The sequence below is a fragment of the Petromyzon marinus genome, chromosome 17 (assembly GCF_048934315.1).
Source record: "Petromyzon marinus isolate PM22_M1 ecotype Great Lakes invasive population chromosome 17, UKy_Petmar_22M1.pri1.0, whole genome shotgun sequence".
NCBI classification, from domain to species: Eukaryota; Metazoa; Chordata; class Hyperoartia; order Petromyzontiformes; family Petromyzontidae; genus Petromyzon; species Petromyzon marinus.
The window spans coordinates 23314678-23331624 of NC_133683.1; the positions used below are offsets into that span (position 1 = coordinate 23314678).

Genomic DNA, 16947 nt, shown 5'->3' on the forward strand with positions numbered 1-16947 from the left:
CTACGAACCTATCAACCCGAGTTCGATTCCCGCTAATGGCCAACATCAGTAATAATTATCTGAACTCGGTCCTGGGCCTCCCTTAGGTTGACTCAGCCTCAAATGAGTACCTGTGCAGTGTGTAAAAACATCACCATTAGGGAGACAAAGGCGGCTGGGCGTGGTGGTGGCCACCCACCACTTCGTGTGCCGTTGTGGCCTTCATAGGTGATCGCTAACAGCACTTGGTCCAACAGTCTGTTAAGAATATACGGGGGATCTTTGTCTTTGTTTTGTCCTCAGCTGGACGTGGACCTCTGCGTCCCGAACCCATGCCAGAACGGGGCCCGGTGTGTGAACCTCCCCAACGGCGACTACTTCTGCCACTGCTCGGAGAACTTTGAAGGAACAAATTGCACCCTGCTGAAGGACCATTGCCTCACCTCGCCCTGCCAGGGTAAGTCGTTTCCCCAGCCGCAATCGTCGCCTCGATACCCGAGTTTTTGCTTAATTTTCTGAAGGGCTAAGAGCCCATTGATGTCATTTATTTCATTTTTCGAATCAATGCTCGTGAGCCTTGCGTGTTAACACAAGCGCGAATAGTTTGGTGCGCCGTGGTACGTGCTGAAGTGAAGACGAACGCGTTTGCTGTAGTGGCCGTCTTTCCGCCAACAGTGACGTAAGGAGGCCATTGCACGGCTGCACCTTTACCCATGTCTGCTGGCACGGAAAGGTAAAAAAAGTGAAGGCTTCCTCGCAGCCTCAAAGGAGCGTGTGGGCAGGTGATACTAGCCAGCTCTTGTGTTGAGGTATCATTAATGGTATTTCCACAGCAATCAATCAAGCCTTGGACACTTGCATTAGATTGAGACACCCTTAAACCTAGGACAGAGAACGTTTGATTAATAGCAGCAACTGAAGGCTGCAAATGCTGGAATGAGCAGTGGTGTATATTGACCGCTGTGCATCTGTTGTCAAAGTTGCTACTAAAAAAAGTTCATGATTCTGTATGACTAAGTGACTAAACGTGTGTGGCCTAGTAGTGTGCATGGGTGTGGAACAGTTGTGCATTGGTTAGCTTCCCTGCACTGCAATACCAGTGACCTGGGTTACATTTCCAGCCGTGGTTACTATAACCTGCAAGTCGAGTCTAAACCTCTCTTGGTTTTCTTCCCCCCACCACCCACCACCGCCCCCCCCCCCCCCCCTTAAAGGAGCGCTGAGTACATTGTGTAAAGATCGACCCTCTGGAGACAAATGTAGCCAGATCATGGTGCTGTCGCACACCACAGGCCTTAATAGATGCTCACTCACAGCACTTTGCCCAACAGTCTATGAAGCTTAATGGGGGATCTTTACCCGAGGCTATTATGCATGGGTATAGACCACATTGTATGTATCGTTTTTAGACTAAGGAGGATAACAGTTCTAATTAATTATGGTTCAGGTTGCCACCCACAGAAGCAACCCTGTTTGTTGTTTCTGGTGGCCTCAAACAGCATAGAGTATTTTTTGCTGCAATCTTGAATTTGAGGATAAACTGTAGTTATTCTAAGCGATATCGCAATGTGAAATCATTTAATACATAAACAACTGGTGGGTGGGTTTTTTTTCTTCCCCCAATGTGCAATGCATCATAGTTGTGCGGGGTTTTCACTCTGATATTGAAATCTTTATTTTATCAGCATTACTAAATTTTTAGGTGTTATTGTTATTTTTTATTGGACCGTTTAAATCAACGTGAACCTTTTTGGCAGGAGGCTCGCTGAGATGTTTTAATTTTTCACAGCGGAGGAAAAGGAAAAGGCCATAAATAACACTTTGTATAAAAATACGCCTCTGGTGTTCAAGAAGAATTTGGAAATCTGCTCCTCAAACACTGTACATGTTGGTCAGCTTGTTTGTTCAGCTTGCTCAACATCAACATGAGTTACAGTCCGAAGGTTTTTAACGAACAGGCAGCTTATGCACATGTAAGGCATAAGGATCGTCAGGTTTTATGTAAGGGGCACTGTATTTTGTACAAATATTTACAGCATTTTTTGGGCCTCTAAATTCACGTTTTAATTGCGTGGGGTGTGAGGGGGGTGGGTTTCATCGAGAAAGAGTCCCATAATCATTTCAGACGTGTTCTTTTCAGAAGTGTATATTTTTATTTCTACTTAGAAGACCTGAATTTACACAATTTGAGTTGTAAGAACCATAAAAGCCCAAAAAAAGGGTTCACTTCAAATCTTAAAATTTTATGCTGCAACTGTGACAAGGGAAGTTCACTGCGTTATTGTTTTTACAAAGCGTCGCTAGGAGGTTATAATACCATGATTAATTTTAACACACACACAAACGCACACTTGCTTATTCACTCTACCATTACTTGGCTTTCACGTTAAATGAGTCCATCGTGCACCACTAATTAATTTATTTACATTTTGATTTAAAGCTTTCGTGACTGCAGGGATTCATATTCTTGGTTCTTTAGGTAAAGTCACGTAGAAGGGAAACAATAAAATAATAAAAATATAAAACAATAAAAACGTCGTGAGAATTTTATTGTTTTATATTTTTATTATTTTATTGTTTCCCTTCTACGTGACTTTACCGAAAGAACCAAGAATATTTATTGAAAGTTTTACCTCTTTAATTATAATAGTATGGAGTTAGAGTAGCTTACTTGTAGCTCAATAAGTCGAAGCTGTTTTCAAACATTACACTCCTTTTTTAATTGTGTGAGGACTTACAGGCAACCTATCATGAGTTTTGTGAAACCCATTGGTTCCATGCATCCATTGGCTTACATTTCTGTTCAGCTGCCACAATCTTCCTACTTTCTGGGAGTGTGGACTTCTTTCTCTCCGAATGGCTGTGAGTAATGCAGGCGCCACTTTGTACGACGCTACAGCTGTGCCCCAGAATGTTTACAGACCACTGAGCTCGGCTATGAAGCGTTGCCCTTTATTTCAAAAACTATGCGAGTGTGAAAGAAGGCCAACCACAAGCAGATGCATGAGCAGTTGGTAACTTTTGTCCAAATGTGATGTTACCTCTCCCCATCCCACTTAGCACTCGAAGCAACAAGACATTAACCACATCCACGCAATGAATCACGCAACACCATATGGACCTTGTAATTGGGAAGCCCGGTCGGCATTCCTGCAAGCCCTGTTGTCCATAAAACAAGCGGCATGCTCATATTTGGAGATCTTGTGGAAATGGCGTTGACCTCAGGACTCCAACCTGTCCTGCATTTGCCGACTGAACAATTTGCACAAATTCCTCACGTGCATCGGGTGGGCAGTGAGAGTTTGGTTGCTCAGTGTTTAGTGCACGGTGCTCGGAGCCCCGTGACCGGAGTTCTAATCCCGGTGGTGGCTGCCATCAACGACGAGCGGTAACTCAACTGGCCTTGGGTCTCCTTCACCAACTGACGATGCTGACCAGTGTCGTGGTGAAGTACGGTCAAACAACCACCCATGACCAACAGACTGTGGGGAGAGCCCTTCATTCTGCACTGGATTTACATGGGTCCGTGTATAATGATTTCATTTTTTGAAATCTTATTAAAATTATATTTGAACTGTTAATTTGCATTTTTTTCTCTAAATTTGTGTACAACTCTTTTGCTTAAAAATGCAAGTTTAAAAGTAACTGTCTCTTATATAAATGTTAGAGTGATAGATGTCTTTTTTTTCAGGCTTGTGCAACTGGTTTGTATTCATAGTCAGCAGTTGGCTGTGGGATATATTTCACTGGAAAATGAGGGAAGCTAAAACTTTTGCCAAGATTTGTTTTCCCTAAAGAGATGCATTGTTCACATAGGTCACCTTCTTTCTACTTCTACAAGTTGTACAATTGCTGCATAAACAAGACAAGTGGAACAGACCAGTCCAATCAGCGAGCCTTCATTGCTTACGCCCGCAAATGCTCTCTCACGCGCGGGTACACACGAGCAAAAATCGCATTGCACGCAAGTGCACACCAAACAATTCAACTGTAGTCCTCCCCTTTTCAGTATCGCCTGATCTGTCGTGCCGCAAGGTGACAATTGCATTAAATCTAAGGGAATCGTGGTTTCAAGGGTTAGCACCAGCATGGCACCAGTGACTTTGTGCTGCACCAAAGGACATTATTGAAGCGGAGGTTGAGAAGGAGACCTTCAAGGTGTATTCAACCAATGGCGCAGCTGTGTTGGTGAGCACGCCGAGTTTCACAACCAATGAAATGCAGGTTACAGATGCAATATTTTTTGTTGTTGCAATAAATGTCTTTGTTCTCGAGACAAAGTGAACGTGAAGGCCTTTGGGGAGGCTCATGTTGCCACGGACATTTGTGTTTGGCTGTGCTTTCTTAGTTCGTCTTCAAAATATAGATTAGTATTGCTTCTGCAGCGTAAAATCGTAGAATTGCCGTTTGCGGTATTTTGCGTTGAGAATATCGCAGGCATTGCTCTAGAAATAGTCAATCTGTGATTTATTTATATATCATAACGTGTGTGTTTGGGTGTTACAGAAACAGAACATGCCGGCCTCTGGCTTGCTTATCCTGCTTGCTTTTAGCATTGGGTCGTTACACATCGCCACCATCCTCAAGGGGCCATTGATATTTTATTTAAAATGTCTCAGTTGCAGAAGTGTTTTTTGCTGCATATTTGTTCTTAAAAGAACAGCCCAAAGGAAATGCCTTAAAAAAAGAGTGCAAGCTGTCATAGTTTATGAATTCTGTTCACATTCTCGGTTGCAGAACTGAACTATGTCATGTGCCATTACTAAACGTTGAATTAAACATTGCTCAAGAAGAGCATGACAGCATGCGCACAGCAGGATTAGACACGAAAGCCTGCCGTGCAGCCTGCCGTTTATCTTACTTTAAATAACACTTAGCGTTGTAACTACGTGTGAGAAAAAGTGAGAAAAAAATCGTGTCTGGCGATACAAGAATTGACCAACTGCTGACAACTTTCCTTGAATATCATCTGGTGCTTTTAATCTAAAATAACTTTTTAAATACATATGTTTTAATTGTTCAGCAAAACAACCTATGAGAGTAGCAGTGCAAAGTACCTTTTCATGCCATTTTAATTAACACTAATGTAAATTGTCAAGTCTATTTTCTATTATCTTACAATCTTCTACAGCAATTACTTGTACATAAATAATCCATTAACAAAAAATCAGCTCCATATTAGAGTCATAATTATATGATTATGTACAGCCCTTTGTCAGTCCACTGCTCAATGGCGGCCTTCCCTCGTGCCAGTCATATGTGTGTACGTTGAATTTCTTTCGCACCGTACGTAGCCAACTGTGCCAATCGGAGGTGCAGTGGAAGGACAAACAACAAACTAAACACATTTGAAGCTTTCGTGGCTACAAGGATTCATCTTCTTTGGTTCTTTAGGTAAAGTCACGTAGAATGAGAATAAAATAATAAAATAACACAATAAAATTCTCACGACGTTTTGGCCACAACGCAAGCGGCCGTCTTCAGGTGAAAGGTACAGAACTGTCGGGACGACAGAGCTTCATTGTCCCGACAGTTCTGTACCTTTCACCTGAAGACGTCCGCTTGCGTTGTGGCCGAAACGTCGTGAGAATTTTATTGTGTTATTTTATTATTTTATTCTCATTCTACGTGACTTTACCGAAAGAACCAAAGAAGAAAACTAAACACAGTTGCGAGTAGGTGAAAGGGAGAAGGATGCCCAGGGCCGGTTCAGATGCACGAGTCAATAACATGGAAGGCAACACCCAATTTATCTGTAAAGCATACACTGCAGCATTAGCTGCTTGGTTTATTATGGCCACGTTGATCAAATCGGATTCGATGGCCTGCTGTGCAGTCGGATGTGTGGCCTCAAGTGAAAGCCAGTGTCCCCCATATGTCAGTGGCAGCTGGTGATTATATCCTTGTGTGCGGCCCATCGCTAATAAGTTGCCACAATAGACAAGATTAGATGAACCTAGATTAGATGTGATACGATTATACGCTGGAGGTATCTGCCAAAGTTCTGCCCTCTAGGATTTGGCTGTTCCAACTGATACAGGCTAAACTAATTTTTTTTTCTGTTAACCTATATCTGGCAAGGATTTTCACCACGTAGTTTTCTACGTAGTGACCAACGCTCGCGGATCAGTGTGGTGAAGTATGATGAGAACAGCCCCCGTAGCCAACACCTCACGCGGCAGGCAATAGACTGACAAAGGGCTTGACAATATATGGCTATTAATTTACACTTGTGCATGTTCACGTGTCCATGTGCGCATTAGTCGCATGCGCTTATGAATCGCTTCAAATCCGTAAGTGGCAGCATTAAAATTGCATTTGCTTATAAATATAACCTGCGGCGGTAAAATTGTGCACAGCTATAATCGGTGAAATAACATCACAGGCATTGCAAATCAATGCTCACATTTAGAAATACAATCCAGACAGTAATTGTATCTAGCTTATTTTATTCATTTTAATTCAATTACAGGAGCTTGTTTTGATAGCCTTCAAGGGCGCAAGCCAGTCTGGAAGGGCACAGAACAAGCAGATGGGAAAGGCACCCAGCTAATCTGGGCTTTAACCGACCCATTCTATTGCATGTTTCTCAGCACAAATACGAAACACAATTCAACTCTATCGCTATTAAATGTAACAGTTTTCATATGCATACGGTCTGGAAAATTAGAGGTTATTAACGTGGAATTAAAGTATATGGGTAATAAGCAGCTCTGTAGCATATTATTGCATTTAAAGTATTCTTATGATGTCCTGCTCATGCCTTGAAAGCATTGAAGCCTACTGATATGTTATGCAGAAGTTTAACCTTTTTTTGTCTAAAATCCTTTCTCTTTGACGACTGGACTGATTTTGATGTGAAGAAGCAAATCCAGTCCTGGGCTTTCCCAAGGTCGACTCAGCCTCAAATGAGTACCTGGTGCAATGTGTAAACATCGCCACTAGGGAGACAAAGGCGGTCAGGCATTATGCTGGCCACCCACCTCCTAGTGTGCCGTGCCAACATTCATAAGGTGCCCGCTGACAGCACATGCTCCAACAGTCTGTTAAGGCTATACGGGGGGATCTTTGTCTTTTTTTTGAGTGGCCAGATGAGTGGGTGAGTGCGCGTATTGTTGTGACCTGTGGTGTCGTGGGTGAGAGTGTGAGTGAGTGAGTAGTTGGGTATGTGAGTGGGTGAGTTTATACGTTCCTGTGACCTGTGGTTTCACGCGGTATGGACAAGATGAAACAGTGAGTGGCCGATTCCTCAACATGATAGGTGGAGGAATCAATGAGTGAAGTTCACCGGAGCAGTAACAATGGTGGTAGAGTGATAGGGAGTGATGGAGCCGTTCGTTGTCGTCCCCCGGCACAGTTATCGACAGCTGCACGGTGGCCGTGCCCTCCAACACGTCGGAGAGCGGAGTGGCGCACGTCACCTCCACCGTGTGTGGCCCTAACGGACGCTGCCTCAGCCAGGCCGGTGGCAACTTTACCTGCATGTGCAACTCCGGTTTCCGTGGATCCTTCTGCCATGAAAGTAAGTGTGTTCATTTTACACTACACACATATACACACACGCTTTAAAAACCCGCCATGGTGATGTTGCCGAGTGGTAGTTTATTGCAGAGGTTTGCGGCGAGCCTAGTTGCTGCACCGGTCAATGCTGCGGGGTTTATTAATCGTAGAATGTGCTATAGAGTCGACCTTAAAGATCCCACGATGTCGCTTGCCTATTTGTGCCAGCGCCACGCTTTCAAAATTGGCAAACATTTTAAAAAACAACTTGCAGTTTACTTATATGGGTAAAAGCACATGGAAAAAAATGTCCCCTCCTTGGCAGACTACACTGTTCTTTAAAACATAGTGCCTTCGTGGTTACCTCGCATTATAGCAATGGCGTGAATACCAAATGCGCTATATTATGTTTGGTATTAAATCACGCATTCCAGGAAATTCCAAGAGCATCAAGACAATGTTCTAGAGCCTTCACCTTCATATGTTAAACCAAAGGTCAACAAACATCAGCAACCAAGGCAAAGATGTAAAAAGCCAGCCATGAGGAGTCTACAAGGATGGTCCTTGGTGGTCAGGTGATGACTGCAGCAGTTATAAAATCTCGTGGAATGGAAGTAACCGGCACTTTGCATTGGCAATAATGCCATCGGTCATTGGTTACTTCGTGACCTTGAACAGAGCAAATTGGACATTGTGAAGTTGATATGAAAGACCCACCGATATACTTTGCAAGTAGCAGTTCTGTACATCCATCATGGCTCTTATATGTATACATTTGAACCTTATAGCGGTACCCCGGCTCGCGCATAATGTCCGTGATGCAGTAATTTTTAGTCTGTTGATGGTCGGCGACGCGGCAATCGACTCATCTCGACGAGCTGTACTCACGATGCACCACTACAGTGCGTACGAGCGTTCAGGGTTTCAGCTCAATCGTCCTCGCTGCGTTTCAACATCACGGACTAGCACCGATGGCGGATTGATTGGTACCCCAGTCGTGGAGTGAAGTACACCCCTGGACAAAAATAGTGTCCCAGAAATACAGTATTTAATTGCCTCGGCCATTTTGTATTCTTTGGTACCCCGGGGTACTGCCATAAGGATAATTTGTGTGCGGAAACAGTAAATTAAAAACAAGCATTGAATAAGCCTAGTTTAACACGTAGGCTGGTACGTTGAACTTTGAAGGCTTCACCTTTATGACACTCAAACTCAGCAATTCATATAATTAGCAAGGTGGGGAATAATTAGTGAGTCTATAGAAGAAGGATATGTACTCTTCAGAGCCATTAATTTCAATTGTATTTGTAAACAACACCAAATATGCATTTTAAAAGGATTTCAACATTAAAACATGCAGCAATATCTACCCATTACTCTGTAATGCTACCAGTGATACTTAAGGCAAACGCTGTTGGTTGGCAATGCGGTAGTTCCGTGGTGAGCATCCGTCTTCTTCTACACCCATTTGAGTCTGTGTGCTTGCATATAATGCTTCATTGTTGAATCTCTTTACCTATCACCGTGGTGAAAGAGACCTTTTAGTGTTGATGTGTTTATGGGAAACCGTGAAGTTGTCTTTCAACGAAATATCAACTCGGCATTTTTTTGTGTTTAGTTTGTTGCCCTCCCTCCGTACCTCTGATTACCACGGTTGGCTGCGCACGGTGCGAAATAAGTTCAACATTCATGCATCCGTGTGATTTAATTGAGGTTCAACACACATTCATCCATACGTGTGATTTAATTGCAGCTGACAATGCACTGTTGGATGTTTTTATCAAGACTGACCCTGCCAATTCTCAATGTTTCTGATATCTGATCATAAATAGATCAATATATATTACAAATCTTCCCAAGCAAAGCCTACAACTGCAAACCCAATGAGTCGGTGGCAAATAATTACACAACGCCTGCGAGAGTGAGCGGTGACCTCTTTAGCCTCCCCGTCATTATTTCTGGGGGTGAACATCTCATCCAGGAGAAGTGGCACACATTTCGAATGCATGCCGCCACCCTGGCTGGCCCAGGCAAACAAAGAATATAGAAAGATTAGGCATTGTGCAACACCTGGCTAAGACTATCATCAAGTTACGTTACCCGGCTCAATAATTCGAGTGGCCTAAGCGGCTTCCTTACGACATGACTTAAATTGGGCAAGGGTCGCATGATGTGGTTTTAAAGGCCTGATCATTTATTTTTTTAAGCTGTGTGCTAATCACAGCTCCTGTGGTTAACTTTCAAAATCCTTCTCTTTTGACACCTTTGTTGTCCGCACTAGAAAGGCTTCCTAACCGCGCACAGATTAGTCTATTTACAATACCGTGTATATATGTAGCAGTAATTCTGTGCGTTGCAAATTATTTTCCTTTTCGAGTAAAGTAATTGCATTTTCCTTTATGTGAAATCCATACAAATCCTGTTTTGAAACATTACGTCCTTTGCAATGTAGACTTGGGTCATCAAATAAATAAAGAACAATAATATATAATATTTTGTTTATGATTTAGTCATTTGTGATTAATTATCACATTTGCAAGTCGGGTCACAGCCACCGGCGATTAGGTGGGTCATCGTAGCGCACAATGGTCTGATAATTTTCAATGATGTCAAAGGGGATGCATTTGCTCAGCCAGTTGGCTTTGCTTGTCTTCTGGTTATCAATGTGTGAAGCTAACAATAAAACTTCTCGTTCTTGTTTCATGTGACATTGAGTTGATCGGCAACATCTACACGTCCATGGGGTTGGCAAGTGAACCAGTGGGCAGCTTCAGGAGTAGCCGCATGGTTGAATATTTGAAATGCTGCCAGCGAATTATCGAAGAGGGCAGCGGTGTTACAATGCAGTCCACGGTTTTGGATCGGTTACGGCAGTCACATTGTGGGCTATTATTAATTTTCCACCATCGGTGTTGGACATGCCCGCATCTATGGCGACACTGCTGTAGTGGGTAGACAGAGGCTTCTCGCCGAGTCAGCTGTTGCAGGAATGCCGCCGCAAGCGCTACCATCTGATGGTCGCCGCCGACGCGAGCTTACAGGTCCCCAGACTCCGTTGCTCAATTGTTTCAGTTGTAAATGATGGTTTGGACGGTCGGTGGGTGATGTCATGTGACCTTGTAGCTTTGCGTTCCTGGGTTTTCCCGTTGCACCTATTGCGAATGCCATAACTGTAAACTATTTTGAGCGAGGTGTACAGTGTTCAGATTGCTTTAGGGGTTTTCAAGAGCAAACAAAAGGACAACTTAATATTTTTTGGCTCTGATGTGCAGTTATAAACAATGTTTACTATAGGAATAATAATATTTCTTATATTTATTTTTAGTATACCAGCATGATTCTCACTGCATGGCATGGGTGTATTATATTTGCTTATTTTGCATACACCGTATAAACAAATAAACAAAACATAAAGACTTTAATACGCATGCACACATTACATTAATAAACTGTAAAATCTCCCCTGATTTGAAGCTTTCGTGACTGCAGGAATCCATACTCTTTGGTTGTTTCGGTAAAGTCACTTAGGTAGAAATAAAATCAAACAAATCACGACGTTTCGATCGCAACACAAGTGGTCGTCATTAGGAAAAAAAAAGAAATGACAACCGCTTGTGTTGCGACCGAAACATCGTGATTTATTTTATTTTATTGCTAACTATGTGACTTTACCAAAAGAACCAGAGTATGTTAAATCTCCATGCTATTTTGTTTTTATAATCTGCCAAATTCAATATGTTCAACATTTTAATGCAAATGCATCTCAAAGAAATATCCTGACGGCATGCATTTCTCAGTTTTTTTAAGCTTACCATGCTCCACGTCAAACTGTCGTTGCGCGTGTGTATGCATGCGTGTGTCTCGCTGTGCCCTAGATGTGAACGATTGCGCGGAGGGCGCGTGTCACAATGGAGGAACGTGTTTGGATGGCATCAACTCCTTCCAGTGCATGTGCCCCGATGGCTGGGATGGCGAGTTCTGTGAGAACGGTGAGTTTCCCATCATCCACTCCGTGCACCGCGATGCCATTCATCCATCGGGGGGTTGGGGTGTTTAGCTTCGATGCTCTGTTGTTCTCACGGTCCTTAGAAATCAGACCTCGGTCTTGTTCGGCCGTTCCAGAAACGCTTCCCTTCGTGGTTCATTTCTCGATGGGCATGCCACCTCCTACTCCACAACCTCTCCCCCCCACCCCACCGTTAGCTGTTGCCATCCTAAACTGAAGTCTATTATTTGTACAATTTTCTGCCGTTAAAAGCATAGCCCACTGAGCTCTTTTCTGTGGTGACCCCATGACATCATCACGACTGCTTATCAGGGTGGCTTGTCTGGAAGTACGTAGTTCACCTAGCAGTATGAGCCACGCGGCCCAGTGTAGGGGGACTACGTGGGCCCCATTGGTGTGCTGGCTTGGACCGATAAAACCTGCCATGGGAATCTGCGGGTCAGGCCCACTTACCCAGTTCGCATTCTGGGCTAGCCCACTTTTCAGTGATCATGGGAATGCGGCATGAGTCAGACATGCCTAGAGTACCTACTTGCTATGGTTTTAAAGATTTGGCTGTGCATGGGGGCCCACAGCAGCACAGCTGGTTGCTCAGAGTGGGACAGACTATTAATGCCTCCTTTTAACTCTACAAGTGAGCTACGCTGGGGCCGCGCAAAGGCAGCCCAGCATTGGTCAGGATGCGGCAGTTGGTTTTTCCACTGCAAAATCCGTGCTGTGCCGCTGACGTCACATGCAATGAATACGTAATTAGCCCTGCCCTTTGCTCTGCTTAGCCCCGAGCCAGATTCAGGTACCTTGTGTGGCAAGAATATCAAAGTTTGGTTCTGGCTTGGCTCGGCAAATTGCCAGTGGAAAACAACCCATAACATTAAGGCTGCATGCTGGCTCGACTCGGATGTGTGCCAGTGTAAAAGGTACCCATCATTGATGGAAGCGGGGGGGGCATCTGTGATCTGTAGAAGGGAGGAGGGTAGTAGCAGGCTCGGAGGCATTGGATGGAGGAGGCTCAAAATATGATCCTGGCTTATGGCCCAGGATGACCCTAATCCATGCCTGGCGCCACCCAGCATGTGGTGGTACACTACACATTAGATAACCAATTGCAGAAATGTGGGGTATGCAATTTGGAGTATTTCAGGCAGGAGTTGTGAAGGGATTTTTGCACGTTGTAATTTTTTTAGGAGGATTTGTGAGTGCACGTATAATGCATAGCCCATTGTCAGTTGACCGGCTGCATGATGGCCTCACCATGCCGCATCGTTCGTGGGAGTTGTTTAACCATACTTCACCATGCTGGTCAGTGCGGGTGTTTCTGAAGAATGGAGGCTCAGGACCAGTTCAGATATCATTCACTACTGACGGCAGCCATGGCAGGAAATCAAACTCATTGCTGGTTTAATTGCGCCAACCACTGTTATCGTGCAATTGAGGTGAGCGTGCGCTGTGATGTAACATTTCCAGTTGTTCCATTCGCTGTCCTCTTTAACTTCAGCTGTCAGTTTTAACGCAATGCTACCAAATGCCGAGTTGGCTGGTAAATTATTACATAAGGTTGCCATAGAGTACTGAGCTCTACTGTGCGAGATGAGTCTCATACACAACGCGGTAATAGGTCACGGGGTTTAGTTAACACAAGTCACTGGAGGGGGAGTGGGGATGGGGTGGGGGCTGTGCGCATGTCTCAGCAGACTATTGGTATTGGCCACTGGCATCTGTACCAAATGTCAGCCGCGTTCATGTTATACTGCCCTTTTAACCGTATGAATTAGGTGGGTAACAATTCTGTCACCCAGCGATCCGATGAACTGTCACAATTTGGGTGTCACGCTTCGGTGTTAAGCTATGATTCCTATTTTTTATCTTGGTTGTTTGTCTGTCTAAGTTTTTATGTTTTATCCGCTGGAATGCTCATACGTAAAACTTGCAAAAGTACAGCAGTAAGAATCTATCTTAATCAACGAATCAAAATGTGATGTGGTTAAAGTGCATCGGCAGGCTGCGTGTGGTGCAGTAAAGGTGGGGGTGCTACCCCCCTCTTCCAAGAAATGTGGCCAGAGTGGAAGAGTAGGCCAAATAGCCTCTAGCGTGGCACTCTAAAGCTACCTCTCGTGGAGACTCTTCTGCCAGCAGTGGCATAAGCAAGTGATTGCAGGACTGTACCTTTACCACTTTACCAAAAATGCATGTGCAGGCTTATTTCTTGTTCATTTGAGCAACCAATTCAATGCATGTGTAGTGAGCATAAGAATCAATTTTAATCGATTCATCCTTGTGTCGTAAAAATTACACACACAGCAACGCTTGAATGTTGCGCTCGTGTCTCCATGCAGATGTTGATGACTGCAGCAATCACAACCCTTGCCTGAACGGAGGAACCTGTCACGACCTGGTCAATGACTTCTCCTGCGAGTGCAAGAACGGCTGGAAAGGCAAGACCTGCCACTCAAGTGAGTGCCACAAATTGTTTGGAGAGTCTCAACGCTCCAATATTTGCACCGTCAATTGTGGGTATGATGTCAATTCGAGCTATACACCCTCCAGCATGCGACAAAGCCAGAGAAATAACCTTGTCACGTGGGCAATTGTGTGATTTAATTTTGCTTTTCAGAAAACCGACATGATGCAGGTTGTAATCTCCAGCGAAATCTCATACAAGTCACAAACCTGCTCTGAAATCTGTGAGATATATATTTATAAACCCCTAGGTATATAGTTTTGGTGTATTTATAAGGGGTGGAATGATTCAATCCTAAAATCCCACCACCCCAATGTTATACAACAATTGAGTATTATTATTTGCGATGTAATCCCACTTCCTGCAATGTATACAAACTGGGAAAAAAAACCTCCAGTTACTTGCACACACAATGCGATAGTGTATCTCAAACTGAGGATTTGATGTTAATAATTAATGATGCACCGTTGCACCCTTTACGTATGTACAACGTATTGGTGATGGTTAATTGAACCTCTTGTGTGCGACCACGACTATGACCTCTAAACCGCGGACCGTATAAATTAGCACTGCCACAAACAAGACGCATGAAGGCAGGTGGCTGGGTGCAGGGGATGTATCTGTGATTCACCAACTCCTGGACAAAGCAATGTAATGGCTAAATCACAACCGAATCATCGGACAGTTGGTCTTCATAGGCCATAGGAAAGCAAAAGAAGAATTTAAAATATAATACCGTGTATGCAATTTTATATTCAAATAAACATATTAAGGCACGAGACTTTCCTTTTCCCACCCCCACCCCCCCTGCCTATGACAGACTTTTGCACTTTCTGGAATATGTAAATGAACAAACAAATGTTGAGCGTCTTTTCTGTGCAATGCCAGTGCGCCTGAGGTGCAATGACAGTGTGCCTGAGGTGCAGCTGCTAATATATCCAAACTGTACCATACTGTTTTTTCTTTTTTTATCAACAAAAACGAATTAAAGGAAAATTAAAATAAAACGTCAAGAAGAGAAATAATACAAGGGGGAGAATGCACACAGTTGAGCCTGGATATAAGCACACCCATTGAGAGCGAGGACAGGCGTGTTTATATCCACAGTAAAGTGTGCTTGTATCAGAAGTTGCCCCTCGCCTGCCCCCCCGGTGGAATGTAAGAACTTGTTGCTTGTATGAGAACTTTGCTTATACAAGGTGCGCTTGTAACCAGCATCTGCTGAATAAGCTCATAGATTAAGAATATAGTCAATAGCGCGACGTGTCCAGCCCTCGGGCCTTAACCGTGTGGCCTGCCCTGTGTTACACGTTAGCGCAATGTAAGACGGGCAGCTGGTAATGCGTTTGCATGCGTTTGCTTGTGTGTGTGTGGTGTTATTTAAATGTGGCACCTTGTGAACAGAAATCAGCCACTGTGACGAAGCGACGTGCAACAATGGCGGGGAGTGCTTTGATGTGGGAGACACGTTCAGATGTTCCTGCCCTACAGGCTGGGAGGGCCCCACGTGCAACATCGGTAATAGCCACCACCGCTCTGTCGCGTCACCCACCGCACCCCACCGCACCACGCAAGTTATTTTTGGTACCCCCCACGAAACTGCATCACGCCTCGCGCCGCTTTTCTGACGCATTTTAGCATCGTGGGGTATCGAGATGTGATTCATGCGAAAAACATTGCCTCATTTGTGCTGCTCGTTTTATTTTATTTTCCCATACGATGCTAAATCGGTGACTTGTGGTGCGTTCGTCTTTACATAACGCGTATAAAAGATGTGGAGTGTAAAAAAAAATTGCTTCCTGTCCAGGTGAGCATAGAGCCCTTTAACAGGTGGTGCAAATTCCATATTTCTGTGATGGGGATGAGTATGAAGTGGACATCCTGGACGAAGTGTATCACTGTGCATTAAATATGCACTTTATCGAATGAAAGCAGTGCTTCTGACATATATTATATTTGTCTCATTAATGACATGTATTGTTTAATGTCGCTAATTATAGCAATTGATAATGATGATACTTTTTTTAAGATGTGTGGAAGTGGTGGTGTTGTGGATAGCCCATGGTGCCATGAACCCAGCATACCTGAGTTTGATTCCCTGCCACAACTTAACATCATTGGCGAGTGGTCTATGAGCCGGTCGTCACCACCACTTTCCCTCCACGTCATCAACCTGCACTCACAAGTGTGGTGAATTATGGTTAAATATCCTCCACGACCGAAACGTTGTGGGAAGGCCTTCATCCAGCAGTGGATTGACAAAGGGTTGTAAATTTAATTGAAGATAGCAGTGGTGGTTCGATGATGAGGAGAAGAAGAATAGTAATAACATTTGTTGGACAATATCTGTCATGTTGCTGATAGATAACTGCTCGTTAAACAAACATGATGATGATGATATTGGTTTCACACTGACGATGGTGTTCGCACCATCGCTATCGCCACCGGTTAACAGCGACTGTTTAACGACGGTCATGACTCAAACGGTCGTCAATTAAACTGTTGACGATCCCAAGGCGATCACGAGGACAGCACGCGTTGGTGGTGCCGATGGCCACAGTGGCAAACTTGTGATGGGAAACCACACTCCCCCCGCCCCCTCCCGGTCTCCTCTACACTCGTTCAGCCCAGAGCATCGCGTGCATGCCGAATCCGTGCCAGAACGGAGCCACCTGCGTCATCAGCGGAGACTCCTACAAGTGCATCTGTCAGAGCGGATGGGAGGGCGCCAACTGTACCCAGGGTGAGTCACGTTGGCGTTGACATCATCACCAGCTCCAAGGAGGGTAGAGAGGGAGACACTCGCAAGCGCAGAACTAATGCGACCAACTGGCGGCACCCTTTTGTCGGCAGTTGCGCGTGACCATCGTGCGGGCACACACGCGCTGCGCCGCTGGGTGATGACGTCCGTTGCTGTCCAGGTTGTCACAATGCTGTTTGGAAGATTCGTTTCCCCATTCTTGTCCCCCCCCCCCCCATACGTTCGGCCGATCGCTCAACATCG

The 16947-nt window shown here is 44.5% G+C and overlaps 1 protein-coding gene across 2 annotated transcripts in view; it reads left to right on the forward strand.

Moving 5' to 3' along the window:
- LOC116943137 (protein jagged-1b-like) overlaps nucleotides 1-16947 on the forward strand; it is a 126669-nt gene that overhangs the window by 87996 nt on the left and 21726 nt on the right. For both annotated transcript variants that reach the window (XM_032955716.1, XM_032955717.1), the window contains exons 13-18: nucleotides 283-436; nucleotides 7337-7501; nucleotides 11355-11468; nucleotides 13819-13935; nucleotides 15348-15461; nucleotides 16570-16686. In XM_032955716.1, coding sequence (XP_032811607.1) covers nucleotides 283-436; nucleotides 7337-7501; nucleotides 11355-11468; nucleotides 13819-13935; nucleotides 15348-15461; nucleotides 16570-16686 — 781 coding nt within the window. The remainder of the gene's footprint in view (nucleotides 1-282; nucleotides 437-7336; nucleotides 7502-11354; nucleotides 11469-13818; nucleotides 13936-15347; nucleotides 15462-16569; nucleotides 16687-16947) is intronic.